At 42.8% G+C, this 21,586-nt stretch overlaps 1 protein-coding gene across 1 annotated transcript in view; it reads right to left on the bottom strand.

Annotated features, from left to right (window-relative positions):
- Positions 1 to 20,360, bottom strand: part of ntsr1 (neurotensin receptor 1 (high affinity)) — a 75,107-nt gene extending 54,747 nt beyond the window's left edge. The window contains exon 1 of the mRNA XM_070895092.1: positions 19,686 to 20,360. Coding sequence (XP_070751193.1) covers positions 19,686 to 20,360 — 675 coding nt within the window. The remainder of the gene's footprint in view (positions 1 to 19,685) is intronic.
- Positions 20,361 to 21,586: the final 1,226 nt, after the last annotated feature.

Raw genomic sequence — 21,586 nt, forward strand, 5'->3', positions numbered from 1 at the left:
AGTTCCAGACCCCCAGCACCCTCTGAGTGAAATTTTTTCCCCTCAAGTCCCCTCTAAACGTCCTACCAATGACTTTAAATCTATGCCCCCTGGTTATTGACCTCTCTGCTAAGCTAAATAAGTCCTTCCTATCCAATCAAATATTTTAAATGTATTGAAGAATAAGAATAAAATAAAATGAAAGTTTAGAATGCAAAAATAACAGAATAGAGAAAACATTCTCTCAGCAATATCTATTTAATACACTTCATTCATCATTTTAAAAAGATATTGAAGAACCCAGTAAGTTTTCCAATCGTTGGGCTGGATTTTTGGCTTTGCTGTTTTCGGGGTGAAAATGGAGGCAGGCGGGAACTTTACCGCCCGATTAACGTTTGCACTTTGTGGAGCAACTTTTATCATTTGGGCCTTGCGCCAGGACGCAGCGCAAAGGTAGGCGTTGTACTACTTTTGCGGTGCAAAAAACGGGAACCTCGCCAGCTTTACTGCGGAGTCGGGAGCGCTCCGAGAGAGGCCTTGGGAGGGGGAAAAAATATTCACAAAAACATTCAAAAAACATTGTCAACACTCCCACAACACAAATTGCTGCAAAAATATAAAACAATACAAACTTACCTTTGTTGCAGTTTATCCACCTCACCGCCACCGGCAGGGCTGCCCCGCTGTGTTTCCCTGGCGGCCATCGCGGGGCACGTCTCGGAACCGACACGTCGGGTGGTTGTTGAAACTTCTGCCGGTGACAATGCGAGCCGTTGCACACCTGGCGCCCCTCTCCTCGCCGGTGCTTCTAAGTGCCCCCGCAAAAACCGACCCGAGGATCGCGCCCGGACTCAAAACAACTGACCGTGACATTTTCCGCCGTGGAGGGGTCAAAACCTGGCGAAAACCAGGTCGCAAACGACCCAAAACCGAGTCCATTCAATAGATTTACACTGAACAATTTGTATTAGCAACTTGCTTCAATGCACAGATAACTAATCTAATTTAAGCTTTCCATCTCATTATAACTCTTGTACGTATATATACCTCTATCCGGAGAAAAGACTAAAAATCAGAGCATGTAAAAGATGTAATTCTAAAAGCCTTTCTGGAAATGCAAATCAATTCTCACTGCAATGACTGCAATCAGATGTGTATACCTGATTTTTAAAAAAGTATACTTTGCAAGCGCGTTGTAAGCAATGCCATTTTAATAATGCCATCTGGTGGTAAGGATGTGATCATAAAGCTACTCCGTACAGTGTCATCAATTACTATGCTTACAGAATGAATTAAAGATGTTATTTGCATATTTTGACAGAGTCCTGAAATGAGAGCAGCTCTATGTGGATTCAAGCCCAGCCCATACACTGATTGATGATTTAGGCCCAGGAATTAGTTTGAATAATGCTATCATAGAAACACACATGCTCATATCAAATTCTTCATTCTGTTATTTTAACAGCAGTGTTAACCCATTTATTTTAAATAAGTTAACGATTCCATTAAAATGTGGGTGACAGGAATTCGATTTGAGTGTATTAAACATTCATAAAATTGCTCAAAATTTATAACATTGCAGCCTGGACTTTGTGCCCTGTGCTAACTTATAGCCAGGCCACACGCCAACAGCGCATTTATAAGTCAGTTATATGTAATGAACCAAAATGTTGGGAGGAGAAACACTGAGTGTGTGTAGATACAATAGGAATCATTGTATACTAATTATGGGAAAAATATACTGGGCTAGGGAGGTTTGGAGATTAGGTGGAAACTGTATTTGCAATGAAGTACTGTTGTTTTTAGTAACTGTGTCCATTCTAGTGGACTCCTAATACACCATTAAACTCAGCTTTTTAATTGAATGGACTTTATTTAATTTAGTTTATTGTCATGCCTCTGGAAATGTTCTGAAGCTGAAGAGATGCCAATAGGAACTTGATTAAAATGGAAATGTCAAAAGCTTGTAATGAAGGATGTCAACAGAGCAGGTCTCTTGATAAAGGGGTTTGCTCAAATTGAAAACTGCTATCCACGCATGTAAACTGTTGTTCTGTTAATCAAAATTCAATTAAAAAAGTGATCCTTCAAGAATCCATCTACAATGGTGTTAAAAAAGCTTGCCCAGCACAAATAATGCTACAACAGGCATGATAGATAAGAACAAAAATCATTGCTATATATTAAATAATAAAACTGTGTATAAAGAACCTGAGCACTATGTAAAATAATACTCAGTTTGAAATAAGGTAGAAACATTGCCGCAACAAGAGCTGCAAGAAGCAAATTATATCCACAACCCTCTCAAGTGCTGCTGTCATGGTTTATGATATCACCTGATCTTGTCTATAGAGTTGCAGTTTTGTAATACACCCCATCACAAATTTCATCACAGCCTTGTAATACTCGCAAACTCAATTATTCTGTAGACTCAGGACAATGGGGCAGAAATTGGTCGATGCATAAGGGCCCGCCCATTTCTCGGCGGTATGCCGGTGGTGCGTCGTTTCAAACCACCGGCATACCGCTGAGACTGAAGAGGACAAAATTAGTCAACATTTTTTCGCCATTATGTCAGCGGTCTGCAGCGGGCGGTATGTAACCTAGTAGTCGATCCAGATCGACTTTCTCTTTGATGGACGGTGCGGCACTGAACTGCACATGCGCGATTTTTTCCCCCCATTTTTTTTACAGTAGCGTTTTACCCGTGATTTCAGGGGTCACCCGCGCACGTGCAGTGACTTGAATAGGAGGGTGAGAGCGTGAGAAGGAGCAGCAAGCTAGTCGACGGGCAGTTACTTGAAAAACACATTGCAGAGTCAAAAAATATTCCTAACAACTAATAATTCTACAGTTCGAAGAATAAGAAGACATAGATTACAAAGCAAAAATCATTACAGAAATATTATGGAAATGTTAAAAAAAAATCAAAGCACAGGAACATCGAAAAGGACCGGAGGTTGAGGGCGCCCGCTTTCGGCGAGACGGAGTTACCTGCCCTTCTCGAGCATATAACAGAGAGGTACTCCAAGCTAACGAAGGGTGGTCATGGAAAGCTCCCCCCCCCCCTCAAAGGAGTACAACAGGATATGGGGTGAGATCGGGGAGGCTGTGTCCTCCACAAGTACCATGATGTGCACCAGGGAAAGGTGCCGTAAGAGGTGGAATGACCTGGTGAGGGTAGCAAGAGTAAGTAATTATTTTATTTATGCACCCCCCATGCGCCATGTAAATGTAGGTTCAGTGTTACACAGATTTTATTTATCCCTAGGTTACGGCAATTGTATTCGTGCTTTCAGGCAATGTCAAGAGGATCAACGCAGTGTTTTTTTTATGTGTGTGTGTGAGACCCTGTGTGCCTGCGATGTTAAATAGATTAAAGATTTTTACTTTGATTTACTTTACTTTCTGCAGAAGACGACATCTGCAATAGCAGCGGATCAGTGGCGTATGGGAGGGAGGACCCACAATTCAGGAGCCTCTGGCTGACATTGAGATCCGTGCCCTGTCCCTGGTTGGAGATAGCAACCGTGCCACCACTGGCATTGGAGCTGACCCACTCACACAGAATGGTAAGTTGAATAAAATGCAGTCTGTGTTGCGGTCCTCATGTCATATAATGTAACTCTAACTATAATGTTGGCCTGATGTAATGTAATATAAGTTTATTGCACTGTAATGTTAGGGGCATGTAACACAATGTATTGTCTGTCTGCAATATGTAATGCAGTACTGCAGCAGTGGTTGACTTATCGCAGTCTTACTTAAATGTCCAGGTGCTATGTACTCGTGTACTCCTGACTCCTCCTCTGGTGCCAAGCTTTTTTTAAAAGTTGTTTTGTACTTCCAGACTCGGATGATTCAGACCACACCGACACAGATGACAGGCCCACTGCCTCCACCTCTGGCGCCACCCAGCCCTCTCCCGACATCACTACTGGCAGACATGAGGAAGACAAAGAGGAAGAGGAAGAGCCGCTGATCCTGCAGCCAGTGGAGGTGGAGGTGGGGGGTGGAGACGGAGGAGGATACACCAGCTCCATGTGGGCCAGCTGGAACATCCTCCACCACCGAGTCTATATTCAGAGGATTCCCCCATGGCTCATCTGATTCTGTGGGACCAAGCCGTGCGTAGCAAGGTACCCCCAGTATTGCAGCGCCTTTGCCATAGCGACAGAGGTTGGTGCAGGAAAGGTCGGTTGCTGTAGGCGTGTACAAAAACATGGTGCATCTGTCACAGGCCAGCGTTGACATAGGTCGAGAGCTACTCAAGGCCATGACTAAGATAGCCGCAAACAGCACGGCTCTATCAGAGCGGCAGTCGGAGGATATGTCGCGTATGATCATCGTGATGGAGTGAACCGCCGATGCTGTCGCAGCCATGTGGCAATCGACGGGATCGCGGCATGGCGCGGAACTTCCCCGTGCCATAGTAGTCAGGTCGACAGCACCTGAGGGTGGGGAGCTGACATCATCTTCCAGCCCTGAAGTCACGCCTTCCACATCGCGAACTTCTCCTGAGGCTCCATTTATTGTGCCTGCAATGTCTGACTCCCGACGACAGCAACAGCACTCGGGGTGTGGTGCTGCACGCCAGCTTGGTACCAGCACGGGGAGGTCCAGGCTCAGGGGCACTGGGAAAGGGAAGGGCGGGAGTAAGAAATGAGGGAATAGTCCCAAGGGTGGTGTAGCACGCGGTCGAGGCCGGGGGGTGAGGTCATGGCTGAGACCAGTAAAGGGACTTTTTCTTGTACTTGTGCATCGAATAATTTAAGTTTGATTTGTAAAAGTTTATTAAAGTTGAAAAGTTTTGTTAAAGTTGTTATTAAAGTTGTTAAAGTTGGTTTATAGTTATAAGTTTTATAAGGTTTTTAAATTGTTGTATATTTGAGATTTTTACATAAAGGTTTGAATTTAATTGAAACACTCTTGTACAGAGTCAAACTTTTGGAGTAACAGTCATTAGGGTAAGGCCTCCTCCTCCTCATCAGTCTGCGACCTCCTCTATTACCCTTACAACTCTGCTCAATAAACCTTCTCAGATCTGGTTCCTCCATTAGACAGTTTGTCAGCAATCGAGGCTGAGATAGTACAGGCCCCATTCTTTTTAAATCTTCACAATATTTTCGATGAAAAAAATATAACTAAAATGCCTTCTATCTTAATAAGTTAATCAGTGCCAACAAAAATACCTTTTCCATTCTAAATCGCACTGTAAAGTCACTGTTCACCTTAGCTGACAGTTCCTGATTTCCAAAATGGCGGATCCGTGCACTCCACCCATTCCCGCCCACTTAAGATTGCATAAAACCACATTTTCCAGGACGGTATGCAGCTCCGGTGGTATGTTGGCGGTATGCCATGAAAATCGGACTTCTTGCGTGGTATGCGGGTAGTCCTGCACGGCGGTATATCAATGAATATTCCACTGAGCAGTATGTCAGCGGTTATGTAGGTGTTTTTTGATCAAAGTCGCATTTTTGGGCGGTACATGGGTGGTAAGGGGCGGTATGGACCAATTTTGGGCCCAATGACTTTTAAAATGCACAGGTTGCCTTTCATTATATATAAAATATTCCATTCATCCAGAAGCAACTAGTTATGCTGCACAACATCACAAACAGAATATTTAAAGTTACATATATGAACAATGACAGACAGGTAAGTAACCTCTGGTCCATCCAGCCTATTGCACACAATTGTCATACCTTGTGCATCACAATATAAGCACTCCCCACCCCACCAAGTCAACGGCTGAGATAGGCGAAAAACGAGATTAAAAACCCAGGCCAATTGGGGGAAAAAAAATCTGGGAAATTCTTCTCCGACCCATCTAAGCAATCGAAACTCATCCAGGAGATCACTTTGGCACTGAATTCCCTGTAATACCCACCTTTTGTAAGAAATGATCTCTGCTCCTGCCAGAAACAGATCCAGCTCCACTTGAAGGAATTTAGTGAATCGGCAGCCACCGCATTAGACGGCAGCCTGTTCCAGAGGTCTACTGTTCTCTGGGTAAAGAACCACCTCCTGACATCTAATCTAGATCTGGCCTTATACAACCAAAAATGATGACTCCAAGTCCTCCCTAATCTATTTAATTGTAACAAACTGTCAACTGGAACACAACCTATTCCCTTCATTATCTTATAAACCTCACTCAGTTCACCCCTAAGTCTATGCTTCTCTAACGTGTAGACTATCAAGTTTTTCAGCCTATCTTGATAACTAAGATGCGTTATACTGGTAATTAATCTAGTGGCCATCCTCTGCACCCTTTACAAGCCTCAATATCACCCACCATGTGAGTAGACTAAAACTAGACACAGTATTCCAAGTGAGGCCTGACCAAGGTCTTGTACAAGGACGAAATAGTATCCTCGTCTTATAATCAATTGTCCAATGAATACACCCCAACACTCTATTCGCTCTAGTTATTGCTTCATGGCATTGCTCATGTACCTTTAGGGATTTATGCACTGGAACGTCCAGATATCTTTCACATTTCCAAATTAAACATCATTTGCCAGTCATGAGCCCAATCTCACAACATATCAAGATCTGCCTGAGGCCGTCGAGCATCGTCGACAGTCCTAACACTTGCACAGATTTTAATATCATCTGCAAATTTGTAGATCGTGGCCCCAACACCTACATCTAGATCATTAATAAAAATAATAAAGAGCAAGGACATTAGTGGTGACCAGTCTCAAATCAGATCCAAATCCATCTATAACTACATCTGTAACCGTCCTTCCAGCCAGTTCACAATCCAGTTCACTATATTATCACTAATACCAATGCTTCAATCTTGTAGAGATGCCTCTTATGACTTTTTAGAAGTCTAAGTTGACAATGTCTACTGGGCTTCTCCCACCTACCATTTGGTGACATATTTAAAGCTTGTGTGTCAAGGACTCAGTGAATAAGCTTAAAACTTCAACCAATAAATGTAACTAGTGCTGGTACAAAAACATTTATACTATTTCAACTTCACAATCAGCAACCAATAAACATGAAATAATGTACTGGTGGCTGACTGTGAAGTTGAACTAGCATAAATGTTTTTGTATTTATGTAGCTTGTTGCTGTTTAGCATAAATCTTATTAATACTGAATTTATTCAAATAATAATGTTAATTGTCCAGGGACACACTGAATAATTTTCAGGAAATTGGTTCACTGATTATACATTCCAGTCATATTTCCAATGCATGTTCGACAAAGTACCACTATATAGTCAACTATTTCACATCATTGACTTTCCCCAAAATACTTACTCTGAACTGAACTTAAGAACATAAGAAATAAGAGCAAGAGTAGGCCAGTCGGTCCCTCAAGCCTGCTCCGCCATTCGATAAGATCATGGCTGATTTTAGTGTCAGCTGTGGCTCAGGTAGCACACTCTGAGTCAGAAGAGCGTGGGTTCAAGTCCCACTCCAGGGACTTGAGTAAATAAATCTAGGCTGACACTCCAATGCAGTGCTGAGGGAGCACTGCACTGTTGGAGGTGCCTTCTATCAGATGAGATATTAAACCGAGGCCCCGTCTACCCTCTCAGGTGGATGTATAAGATCCCATTTCGAAGAAGGGCAGGGGAGTTATCCCTGTTGTCCTGGCCAATATTTATCCCTCAATCAACATAACAAAAAACAGATGATCTGGTCATTATCACATTGTTGTTTGTGGGAGTTTGCTGTGCGCAAGTTGGCTGCCACATTTCCAAAATTATAACAGTGACTACACTCCAAAAGTACTTCATTGGCTGTAAAGCTCTTTGAGACGTCCGGTGGTCATGAAAGGCACTTTATAAATGCAAGTCTTTCTTTCTTTCTGCCTCAACACTTTCCTGCACTATGCCTTGATTCCTTTAATATCCAAATATCTATTGATCTCTGTCTTGAGCATAATCAAAGACTGAGCCTCCACAGCCCTCTGGGGTAGAGAATTCCAAAGAATCACCACCCTCTGAGTGAAGAAATTTCTCCTCATCTCAGTCCTAAATGGCCGACTCCCTACTCTGAGACTGTGATCCCTGGTTCTAGACTACCCAGCCAGAGGAAACATCCTCCCTGCCTCTACCCTGTAAGAATTTTGTATGTCTCAATGAGATCACCTCTCATTCTTCTAAACTCTGGAGAATATAGGCCCAGTCTACTCAATCGCTCCACATAGGACAATCCCCCCATCCCAGGAATCAGTCTGGTGAACCTTTGTTGCACTCAATGGCAAGTATATCCTTTCTTAGGTAAGGAGACCAAAACTGTACACAATACTCCAGGTGCGATCTCACCAGGTCATGTGTTATTAGTGCAGGAAGACATCTTCACTCTTATACTCAAATCCTCTTGTAATAACAACATACCATTTGCTTTCTTAATTGTTTGCTGTACCTGCATGTTAACTTTCAGTGATTCATGTACAAGGATTCCCATGTCCCTCTGAACACCATCACTGTTTCCTCTTCGTATTTTCTAAACATAAACCATTCGGTTAGGTCTCTGGGATTTTCTCATTTCCACTCTCATTCTGGGAGTCCGTTCGGGAATGTGGTTTTCCGTTTTTATATAAAAAAGAATTTTAATATAAATATTTATATAAAAAAGAATCCCTCTGAACACCAACATTTCCCAATCTCTCACCATTTAAAAAATACTCTGCTTTTCTATTTTTCCTACCAAAATGGATAACTTCACATTTGTCTATATTATATTCCATTTGCCATGTTCTTGCCCACTCACTTAGCCTGTCTATATCCCCTTGAAGTCTCATTGCATCCTCCTCATAACTTATATTCCCATCTAGCTTTGTATCATCAGCAAACTTGGACATATTACATTTGGTCCCTTCATCCAAATCATTGATATAGATTGTGAATAGCTGAGGCCAAGTACTGATCCTTGTGGTACCCCACTAGTTAAACCTGCCAACCCGAAAATGACCTGTTTATTCCTACTCTCTGATTTCTGTCCATTAACCAATCCTCATTCCATGCTTGTATATTATCCCAATCCTATGAGCCCTAATTTTGTTTAATAACCTCTTGTGTGGTGCCTTCTGAAAATCCAAATACACTACATTCACTGGTCTCCTCTTATCTATGCTGCAAGGGGCTATAGGGAGAGAGGAACTTAATATAATCACTATCACTAAAGAAGTAGTACTCGGTAAAATAATGGACAAGTCCCCTGGACCTGATGCCTTGCTTCCTAGGATCTTAAAAGAAGTGGCTGCAGAGATAGTGGATGCATTGGTTGTAATCTACCAAAATTCCCTGGATTCTGGGGAGGTCCCAGCGGATTGGCAAATCGCAAATATAACGCCCCTATTTAAAAAAGGAGACAGACAGAAAGCAGGAAACTATAGGCCAGTTAGCCTAACATCTGTCATTGGGAAAATACTGCAGTCCATTATTAAGGAAACAGTAGCAGGACATTTGGAAAAGCATGATTCAATCAAGCAGAGTCAACATGGTTTTATGAAAGGGAAATCATGTTTGACAAATTTGCCGGAGTTCTTTGAGGATGTAACGAGCAGGATGGATAAGTGGGAAACATAGAAACATAGAAAATAGGTGCAGGAGTAGGCCATTCGGCCCTTCGATCCTGTACCACCATTCAATAAGATCATGGCTGATCATTCCCTCAGTACCCTTTCCTGCTTTCTCTCCATACCCCTTGATTCCTTTGCTGTAAGGGCCATATCTAACTCCCTCTTGAATATATCCAATGAACTGGCATCAACAACTCTCTGCAGTAGGGAACCAGTGGATGTGGTGTATTTGGATTTCCAGAAGGCAGTCGATAAGGTGCCACATAAAAGGTTACTGCACAAGATAAAAGTTCACGGGGTTGGGGGTAATATATTAGCATGGATAGAGGATTGGCTAACTAACAGAAAACAGAGAGTCAGGATAAATGGGTCATTTTCCAGTTGGCAAACAGTAACTAGTGGGGTGCCACAGGGATCGGTGCTGGGGCCTCAACTATTTACAATCTATATTAATGACTTGGATGAAGGGACTGAGTATAACGTAGCCAAGTTTACTAATGATATAAAGATGGGTGGGAGAGCAAATTGTGAGGACACAAAAAATCTGCAAAGGGATATAGACAGGCTAAGTGAGTGGGTAAAAATTTGGCTGATGGAGTATAATGTGGGAAAATATGAGGTTATCCACTTTGGCAGAAAAAATAGAAAAGCAAATTATAATTTAAATGGAGGAAAATTGCAAAGTGCTGCAGTACAGAGGGGGTCCTTGTGCATGAAACACAAAAAGTTAGTATGCAGGTACAGCAAGTAATCAGGAAGGCAAATGGAATGTTGGCCTTTATTGCAAGGGGGGTGGAGTATAAAAGCAGTCAAGTTCTACTACAACTGTACAGGGTATTGGTGAGGCCACACCTAGAATACTGCATGCAGTTTTGGTCTCCATATTTAAGGAAGGATATACTTGCATTGAAGGCTGTTCAGAGAAGGTTTACTAGGTTGATTCTGGAGATGAGGGGGTTGACTTAGGAAGATAGGTTGAGTAGGTTGGGCCTATTCACATTGGCGTTCAGAAGAATGAGAAATGATCTTATCAAAACATTACGATAATGAGGGGGCTCGACAAGGTGGATGCAGAGAGGATATTTCCACTCATAGGGGAAACTAAAATTAGGGGTATAATCTCAGAATAAGGAGCCGCCCATTTAAAACTGAGATGAGGAGGAATTTCTTCTCTCAGAGGGTTGTAAATCTGTGGAATTCTCTGCCCCAGAGAGCTGTGGAGGCTGGATATATTATGTCGCTGATAGACAGATTTTTGAGTGATAAGGGAATAGAGGATTATGGGGAGCGGGCAGGGAAGTGGAGCTGAGTCCGTGATCAGATCAGCCATGATCTTATTAAATAGCGGAGCAGGCTCAAGGGGCCAAATGACCTACACCTGCTCCTATTTCTTATATTCTTATGTTCTAAAGGTTTAATAGTATAAAGCTATTTTATATTGATTTCAAGCAATGGTTTCTTAAGAGTTTCATGCAGCCAGTGGGTACATCAATATAAACCCACCTGATATTTTCAGACCAACAGCAAAGTCAACCCATGTTTTGATGAGGGCATCATGACATCAGGCATGAACATCTCAGCTATCTCCATAGTGACATCACCTGCACTGGCCAAAATATCAAGGCCAACCTACACATGCAAGGAATATCAAGCCCCACAGTGCCATCTCTTACAAGATGACCAACTGGTACATTATGTAACTAAATGCTAAAGGGTTACTCAGTTATTGCACTCTCCTGAGACACAGGTTGCACTCTACAGGCAACTTGATGGGTATCTGTTAAAAATTATTTTCATTAATGCCAATAAACTGCAAGTATAGAATCTGCTGCGTTTGCCTTCTTTATTCTCTTGAATGCAAGACCTACACAAAATTAAATGTAGGGTTTTAATGTTCAGCTGTAATAATATACTGCAAAAGTGACCATATAACTGCATCTGACATGAATATGAGAAATGGATGAGGGAGAAAGGAAGGTTTGTACTTGGTCAGGGTAACTAAAAAATTTTAAAAAGAGAAAAAGCAGAAATAAAAACACAGAGGGGATAAAGTTCTACTCACGGGCAATGAGAAATATCTGGACAACTTTCAACCAAATCGGCAAAACTATTAACCTCTCCAGTCTATTTTATTATGTATACTGCACTCTTTTTTTTAAGATTGTTTTTATCTTCACCACCTGGGCAGTAATCTGGTGGGGGATTGCCTGCCCTTTATAGAACCCATCTGCTTTTCACTCCATTTCATGTTTAAGCATCAAAGATCAAAGGCCAACACGCTTTAGAGGTATAATGGAAAAAGATCTTCAGTAATTCATGCAACCTTCACCAATACACGCCCCTCAGCAATCTTCATAATTAGCTGTGCAGGTTATATTGCTAAAGAGATACTGAAGTTCTATTAATTAAACGTTCCATTTCAATAGAGGAAAGAAAACTTCAAGTAATGACTACAGAACAGTATAATTATGAATAGATTTTGAGAGAGTTTCTTTGGTAGAAATAAAATGACCTGTATTCTGACGCATGTTCATCGTAGTCAGATGAGCACTATATTATGAAAATAACATGATTTATTCTTGTTACTGAGTGTAAGTGGCAAGCTCAGATTCATTTTAAACAGGACAAAACATAATCAGGGATAAAACTTAACCATTAGCATATTTCAAATATATTCCTCTTATTTTGAGGTTGCTTAATTCAAATGATCTAATAATTCAAATTTTCAGCACTAAATTGCCACCTTGCTGTGCTTTTCTTTAAGATTGTTTAATTCAAGTTATTAGATAATTCCATTTTTAGCACAAAAATACTGAATTCTTAGTAGACTGCATTAAAAAAGTGATTGAGACAAGTACATGCAATGAAAGGCATGTGAAGAGAAAGCACTGAATTGTGCTTTCCGCATTGCTCTACTCAGATATAACAATTCTGTGAAGGTGCACCTAATCTCATGTACAGGATTCTGCTCACTCCTATCTGAATGCCAGAGACATTTCCAGTGTTTGAAAAGAACTTACAAGACTCTGTTTTTTCAAACATTAAAAACCTCAGGGTGAATCTTTGGAGGCTTTTTAAACTTTAATGTTTAGCATTTAAAAAAAAATGACTGCTGTGCAATAGAAAATTTTAAAATTTGACGGAATAAACCTATCTAAAATGCGGTACAATTTTGTACTAAATTACCCCCATTTACCTATAGAAATGATACGGGTTGGTCATGTGAATAATGAGCATGTCATAGCAGAATAGTAAAAGGTGCTTTTGTGAAATGTGTCTCCAGCTTCTGTTTTACCTGACTCGGGAGTACTTGAGACTGACACTAGCTCCAAAAGTAATAACGTGTTCCATTTCTTAGTACTGATATCTCTCAGGTCCCCAACAACATCTATTGTTATTATTCCCCCAATTAAAGGCCAGGAGTCACGTGTGGTCTCCTGTTGCAGGAGCTATGGTGCTTGTACATCAAATAGTGCCAGGATAAATCCAGGCACTTCATTCAGTGTAGGGGGGAACTACTGTATGAGTTCATTGCCCCTGCTGCCCACTCCCTGCTACCGATTCCCTCCATTCTGTATCTCTGCCTCCACCACCTTCTTCTCTCACTCTGCACTTCTAATGATGTTCATGCATCCCTCAATGCCTCTGAGCCTCATTTTCCTTGTGCCTCTGATCCATCTTTATGTGCCCAATTGTGTCTTTATACCCCACAGTGTCAGCTGTGGCTCAGTGGGTAGCACTCTCTATGTGGGAGGGGCTAGGAGTGAGCAGGTGCTGCTGATTACTGCAGGAGTTGGAGTGAGTTTGTAAAAAGTTGGTGGTGGGTTTTTGGGTTGTTTTTTTTTCTAATTTTAGGGCCTTTTTGGCCCATAATCATCAGCCAGATGGCTGCTGGGGGGCCTGGAGCCCCTCAGAGGACAATGCTCCCAGTGTGAATTTAATCAGGGGAGAGAATGTCTTGAGAAAGGAGAATAAAAGGCCCAAAGATTTGGGCCGGGACCCCAGGAGGTTTGGAAAAGAAAACACAGTGGTGGTTCACTGCCAGGATAAGATGCGAGCTTGGGATATCATCCAGGCAGTACATGAGGACTGCGGCGAGGGAAGTTGCTTTGCTTGCCGACCAAAGCCAAATGTTGGATTTGAAGTGACGGTCAGTGGCTGAGAGGAGGTGGAAAGACTTTTACTGAGCCTGAAGGTTGGCGAGAAGTACTTGGATGTATCTTTGCTGTATTCCGAAGAGATGGAGGCTTCATTCTTAAACCTGCCAGTTTATGTTGAGGACAATGTGCTGAGAAAAAAGTTGAAGGAATGGGACATTAAACTTTGCTCAGTAATAAAGAGATACTATCCTGGAATCCGTTATGTAAAAGTGTAGTTCCCAGAGGGGGTGAAGTCATTACCCTACGGTATGAAATTCGAGGCAATTGAAGGAGTGCTGTACTTCCGGGTTCTGCATGATAACCAGGTGAAGGTTTGCTATTACTGCCTTGGATATGACCATCTAGTAAGAAACTGTCCAGATCTATACTGTTATAACTGTGGCAAGCCTGGATACATCGCTTGGTACTGCAAGGCAGAGAGCTCTGCGGCTTGTCACAAACACCCCACCCGCTGTGAGTGTGAGGCAGAAGGAAGCTCCTTGAGCGACGAGGAGATGGGAGAAGGAGCAGGAGGTGTGAGTGGAGTGGCCAGAAGAGCGGAGCAGGCAGAGGACACAGCCGGCGGAATGAGGAAAGGGCACAACAAGAGGCAGAAAATTGTGGAGCAGAAAACAGGATGGAAATGGTGGAAAACACACCAAGTATGGTGGAAAAGAAGAAAGTCAGCAGAGGACATCACAAGTCAGGGACAGAGTCGAGCCATAATATGGCTCACCTTCAGGTGTCCGTGGGGAGTGCAGAGGCGGGTACGGGTTAAGTGTAACTATTCCAAGGAGAGACGGGGAATTGTACATCTTGGGGAGCAGGAGGCGGCAAGACCAGGAGAGGGTGCAAGAGGCAGGAGCCTTAAAGCGGCAGCAGGAAAGAACAGGGAGACAAAGCCACTAAAAGGGAGCAAGATGGGTGGAGATGCGCCATTGTCCCAGAGAGAAAATAAACGGGGAGCAAGGGTCGGCGGTGAGGCTGAAGGGAGTAGCGCTATTGGAGAAACCATGTTAGCAGGAGGAATCTCTAAGGGAGATTATGTATCTGATGGGGAACGGGGATGGGAGATTACAGAAGAGCTAGAGTGTGAGGAGTCAGAGGGGGAAGGAGACAGGGAATTGGGTGGGGGGCGGGGAGGGCATCATGTGGAAAGGGAAGGTTAGTGAGGGACAGAAGGAGGGAGAAGGGGCAGATCTGCAGCCTAAATTTAATGTAAGGAAGAGGCTGAAACTGCAGGGGAAGTTCAAACCAGAGGTGAAAAAGAGCAGGAGGCTGCAGGAGAAAACAACAGCTACCCAAAAGGTTGGGAAGGAGCATAAGAGGAGGGAACGGCCAAAGATTAAATAATGATTGTGGGATTATCAGGAGCAATGATTACATTGGTCTCGGTTAATGTGAATGGACTGAGGGGGGAGAAGAAATTGCAGCAGTTGTTGTAGTGTTTTAAAGGCACAGACCTATTGTGTCTGCAAGAAACCTTTTGGGATGAGGAGATCCTAGAAATAATTCGGAAGGTTTGGAAGGGAGAAGTGTTTGCAAGTTGCGTAAATAATAACCGTAGAGGGGTGGCCGTTTTAGTGAGTTCGTCCATAAAAGAGAATGTTGCGTTGGTGGACAAGGACACTGAGGGGAGATTTTTACAGCCACATGTACAAATGGATGAATTGAATTGTGATCGCTTTAATATCTATGCGCCGAATGACCATTGCAAGCGCGTGAGTTTTTTCGGTGGTTATTCACAGAAGTGGCAGAGGCAGAAAACCCTTGTATAGTGAGGGATTTTAATGTATTTTTTATCTCGGATGGACATTTCAGCCCAGATGACCTTTAAGGATGATAACTCCAGGGAGATGATTGTAAAAATGATGACAAATTTAAATTTGAGAGATTTATGGAGGGATCAGAACCCCATAGAAAGGGAGTTCTCCCGTAGAGGTTGTGTGAGTGATGTTTTAAAACAGAGCCGAATAGATTTTGTGTTAATGCAGGAAGGGTTAAGTTCTGAGCTGATGGAGATTTATTATAAAAAAGTATTTTTTTAGTGACCTCGGCTTTGGTTCTTAAAATTAGAAACAGCAGAGTTAAGATCGGTCCAGGGGTGTGGATTTTAAACAATCAGTACCTGAAAGAAATTGCTTTTAAAGAAGGGCTTTTAAATATAATAAAGAATGCTCGGAAGGAACTTTTATGGTGGGACAATTTCAAATATGAGGTAAAAGTTTTTTCGGTACGTTATGGGTAAGAAAGAGTAACAGCTAACCGGCGTCAAGAAGAGAATATAAACAGAAGTTTTACAGATATTTGTAAAGCAGTTGATGGAGAGACTAAGTGGAACGTTTTAAAGGAAGAGTGGGAATTATTGCAAGCTTAAAATTGCAAGGGGGCAATTCTCCGTGCAAAGGCTAAAGGTTCAATGGAGGGAGAAAGATGCATTAGATATTTTCTAGAGCAAGAGAAGTTGTGACAAAGGTTATCATTAATTGAAGAGTTGAAGATTGGGGAAAAGATCATTAATGAAAGTGCGGAGTTCATGGAGATGGCCAGTAGCTTTTATCAAGAGTTATGTACAAAAGAAGACATTTCCAAATTGGCGATGGAGAAGGTTAGTGCTTTTATTGAAGAGGGTTTAAAGGAGGATGAGAGAAGCATGTGTGACAAAGAAGTAGGATTAGCAGAACTAAAAGTAGCAACAAGTGGAATGAAGATGGGGGAAGCCCAGGGTCTGATGGACTAAATGCAGAATTTTATAAAGAATTTTTAGAGATTTTAAGTCCATTGGTCTTAGAGGTTTTTAAGGAGATTAAAACTGAGGGAAGCCTGGCCCCATCTATGAGGAGAGGTATCATAAGCTTAGTTTATAAAAATAAAGGGGATAGAAGGCATCTGAAGAATTGGAGGCCCATCACATTATTAAATATGGATTATAAGATCTTGGCGAGGGTTATGGCAAATCGTATGAAGGAGGTGATGCCGCAGATAGTTTTGCCCTCAGTCCTATGGAGTCATAGGTTGGGACATCGCTGACTCTGGTCTCAATCTGAAAAGCGATCGAATTCATGGAAGAGAGTGGGAGGGAAGCTTATGTGCTAAAGACGGATCAAGAGAAAGCCTTTGATAGAGTTTCTCGAGTTTTTATTGATGGTTTTGGAAGCATTTGGTTTTGGGGGAAATTTCATTGAGTGGATAAGGATTGTTTATTCAAACACATTTAGCTGTGTTAAATGTAATGGTTTTTTATCCACGTATTTTCCAATGAGACAGGGTTGTTCCCTGTCCCCATTGTTGTACACATTGGTAGCAGAACCATTAGGTTACATGATGCGAAAGGAACAAGGCATGGTCGGGATTGCGGTTCCCAGTTCTGGGCAGGTGTTGGTAATACACCAATATGCAGATGACACGACCTTAATGTTGAGAGATGGGGAGTCAGTGAGGAAAGCTGTGGGAGTAGTGGAGGAGTATTGTAGAGCTTCAGGAGTCAGAATAAATTATACTAAGTCCCAATGCCTGGTTGTGGGAAGGAGTATGGGGGAGGGGTTGGAAGAAAGTCATTTTAAGGTGGTGGAGGTTTTAGAAGTTCTGGGGTGATTATGGGGTGCAAGAAGGATAGGGATGAAGTGGATTGACTAAATTGGGAACCAAAGGTTATGAAAATGTTAAAGATTTTGAGAAGATGGGAAAGAAGGTGTTTGAAAGTGCAAGGAAGAGCGACAGTGATGGCAGCTCTCCTGCTATCTAAACCACAGTACTTATTGACGGTGGAGGATATTCCCGAGTGGGTGGAAAAATCTATCCGAGATGTTTGTGTAAAGTTTTTATGGGAAGGGAAACCAGCCTTGGTTGCTTACAATATCATCATTGGACAGCAAAATCAAGGAGGACTCAATTTCCCAGATATTGATTTGAAGAAAAAATCCTTTAGAATTAAATGGGTGAAGAGATTTCTGCAGAAGTCAAATACAAGTTTTGGAAGAGTTGTTTCCAGCATTTTTTTAAATTAAGTGGGAGAGGAGGACAGGGAATATTTTATATGGAATACAACAATATGTTTTTGAAATTGATTAAACCTCTCCCTAGGTTTTATAAGGGTGTTGTAGACACTTGGGCCCAATTTTTTTTAAAGTGTGCAGTTTATGTCCAAAGATGCTGAGGAATTTTTAGAACAGCCCTAATTGTTGAACAAATGGATCAAGATTGAAGGAGAGGTATTATTTAATCAGCTTTTATAAAAGCTAATATTATATATGTGAAAGATGGATTATATAGGGTAATTCCAGGTTGGTTGCCAGAAGCGGTAATGAGGGATATGGTTTGGGAGGAGGATCAGGAGGTAGAGGAAAAAGCAATTAAGATCATGTATGAGAAGATTGTGAGGGCAATGCCACAGAATTGGATGGAAGAAATAAATACACAAATCCCCAATACGTCCCGCTTTTCCAAGCTTTCTGCTGGAGAAAGGGGAGGAGCTGGTCCAATTTGACACCTGTAATACTCGAGATTTCTATGGGGTATTTAGAAAATGGAGATTTAAGACACCTGCTGGTCAGGAGTTTTGGCAGAATGTATACCCTCAACTGGACTTCAACAGGATTTGGAAGGGAGTGTGGGTGAATTTTAAATGTCCAGAGTGGATTGAACTGGATTTCAAATTGGTTCATAACTGGATTTTTACCATGATAATCTTATGTAAGATTGGGCGAATGTGTTGGATGTGGGATGAGACTCTGTCCCATTTGCTGATGTTATTTCCACAATTAAAGGATTTTACGTACTATGTTCGACAGTTGTGTGAGGTTTCCTTGCTGGGTGAGGACCGAAGAGCAAGAATGGGAATCCCATGGGACTCAATTTTGAGATGGATATTGCAGGAGAGTCTGCCCAAGTCTAGTGGAGTGGCAATTAATTTAATGTTCAGTTTGGCTAGATTTGTGATTATGCAAAGAAGGAATGCTCTGATTTTTACGGGGAGGAGAATAAACCTAAAAGAGTATTTTAAATATAAACTAAAAGATCATTATAAGGCTCTGTGGATGTTTTATTCAGCAGATAATTTAAAGATAGTATTTTATAACCAGTTTGTAAAGTAAAATAGATTATTATATGTTACAGGAGACAAATTAAACTTCAGGTTTTGAGGTTAATGTATTGGAGGAATGGCCGTGCAGAGGGGCGGAATGGATTTGTACGATACAATGGAATGATCACGATGTTGTAAATGTTCTTAATGTTCAATAAATATTAATTAAAAAAAAGGTGGATATCACACTCGTCTCTGAGCCAGAAGGTTGTGGGTTCAAGTCCCACTTCAGGGACTTGAACACAAAAATCTAGGCTGATACTCCAGTGCAGTGCTGAGAAAGTGCTGCACTGTGGAGGTGCTGTGTCTTTCGGATGAGGCCTTAAACCGAGCTGCTCTCTCAGGTGGAAGATCCCATGGCACTATTTCGACGAAGAGCAGGGGTGTCCTGGTGCCCTGGACAATATTTATCCCTCAATCAACATAAAACAGATTATCTAGTCATTATCACATTGCTGTGTGTGGGAGTTTGCTATGGGCAAGCTGGCTGCCACGTTTCCCACATTACAACAGTGACCACACCCCAAAAGTACTTCATTGGCTGTAAAGCGCTTTGAGACGTCCGGTGGCGGCAGAAAGGCCCTATATAAATGCAAGTCTTTCTTGCCAATTTTCCTTCCGTTGGGAGTGCTCCCCTGTCGAGCCAGCCACTGCCCACTGTGCATACTTGTCCCTCCCAGTCCCAAATCCTGCTCCCAACCCCCAGGTATCTCTGAATGCCGCTTCCTACTCGGGGAATATTCACTTCCCACTTTGAAGGCTGCTGCTGGCTCCCGCTTTCGATGAGCGTGTCTCTAAGAAAGCTATACCATCAAAATGAAACAATTCAGAAACTAACTCCAATTAAATAGTCACAACACAGAGAAAGCACCATTAAATAGAACATTTGCTTGGCCACTGGAGTACTGTAAATTGCACAGCGAGGTACTTACCTGGATGACTGTTTTAACAGTCGATTCTTCGACTATAGTGGTGCAGATCAAGTCATCCGGATCGGGGACGCTGTTGGCGTACTTTTCTCCCATGGTGAATATCATCGGAGTGGCCAGCAGGAAGGACAGGAACCAGATGGCGGAGATCAGCTTCTTGGTCCGGCTACTTGACATCAGGGTCTTGGCTTTGAAGGGGTGGCAGATGGCCAGGTAGCGCTCGATGCTCAGGCTGGCGATGTTGAGAGCCGTGGCGTAGGTGCAGGCGTCCCGGAGGAAGTAGTAGCCCCGGCACACGGCGTCCCCGAACGCCCAGGGGTGGTGGACCCAGATGAAGTTGTAGAGCTCGATGGGCATGCAGAGCAGGAGGATGAGGAGGTCAGAGAACGCCAGGTTGGCCAGGTGGTAGTGCACGGTGCTCTGCAAGTTCTGCAAAGTCTTCTTCCTCGCCAGCGTGTACATGGTGATGGAATTGCCCAGGCAGCCGAAGAGAAAGAGGCCGATGTAGATCAGGGTGACCGCCACTTTGGAATACACATCAGTGTTCACGTCCAGATCGCTGTCCTCGGCTGCTGGGACCACATTGGTGCGATTGCTGTCTGGATAATCGTCCGATTGGAGGTTGTCACCATTCAAAGCATTGCTCTTTTCCAAGCTGGAGTTCACGACAAGGCTCATGTTATCTCTATATACAGATATGGTTTACTGATGGTTGGCGGGGGAGGGGGGGGGGGGGGGAGAAGGGAAGTCTTGGGCAGGACTGAGCGTTCAGTAAGATTCCAATGTTGGGATGGAATAGCTGCCGCTGAATGAACCAGCGCTCTCTTTATATCTGGGTTGTCCTCCCCCGCCCCGTCACAAGTATCTTACCTCGGAAGGTGACGCGCCGAGCGGGGAGGACTGGACCGGAATAAATGGGCAGATTGAGAAGATTGTTTTTTAAAATATATATACACTAAAATTAATATTTGTTGCCCACGATGTGAGATGTACTCACGACCCACACTACTCCAGGAATACAGCAGCTTCTGCAAGGAGAATCTCTGCCTGGCGTTTTCCTCAAGGGCGCTTGGCTTTACCCGGCGTGAAAAGGTCGAGATTGGGCTCAAGGCTTTCTCGATAGTCAGCAGTCCGGAGAGGTCCTCGCTTGTGCGGACAGTAATCGATCGCCCCGGCCAGTCTAAACAATGTCAGAGAATTCACTGCTTGACTTGAAACGGCGACTCCGTGTTTTCCCGTTTTCAAACGTCAAAAGAGAGCTAAATTGCTATTTCGCCAGAGTGAATAGCATTGTGGATTATTTATCGAGATTCCGGCAGCTTTACCCTAAAGTGAGCAGCGTGGTCGCGATCATTTCGATTCATTCACTTGTTGCTTGAATCCAACCGAGATGCCAAGTGGAACTGGGCAACTTCGCGACCGGCTTTTCGTGAAATCGACATATACTGAAAGGTCAAGTTTCTTGTTTGGGAGGTGCAGACAGTTTTATAAACAATGAGATCTGATCAAATCCAGTACCGCCTCCTTCTGCACCACGACACAGCAACCTTCCGCCTTCCCCTTGATGTTGCGCTCTCTCGAAAGACGGGGATTAATGGAACAGTTTCTAAGTGCTGACCAGCTCCTGGTTCTAGAAACTCTATCGTACGGAAGTCCATTTATGATATGTCCTGCACTTGTCTGCTTCAAGTAACCCCTTCAGCCATACAAAATAAATTAAATGCCCCTTAACCTCAATTTGTTTTCTCTTGCTCTTGTCAGTGTGGGTAAGAAACACATAAATTATCATTACAATCAGACACATTGCTTACATCTAATTGGATAAATACCTGAAGGGGAAAATAATGACAGGGCTGCGGGGAAAGGGCGGGGGAGTGGGACTAGCTGAGGTGCTCTTGCACAGT

Source organism: Pristiophorus japonicus, chromosome 12 (genome assembly GCF_044704955.1).
Source record: "Pristiophorus japonicus isolate sPriJap1 chromosome 12, sPriJap1.hap1, whole genome shotgun sequence".
NCBI lineage: Eukaryota > Metazoa > Chordata > Chondrichthyes > Pristiophoridae > Pristiophorus > Pristiophorus japonicus.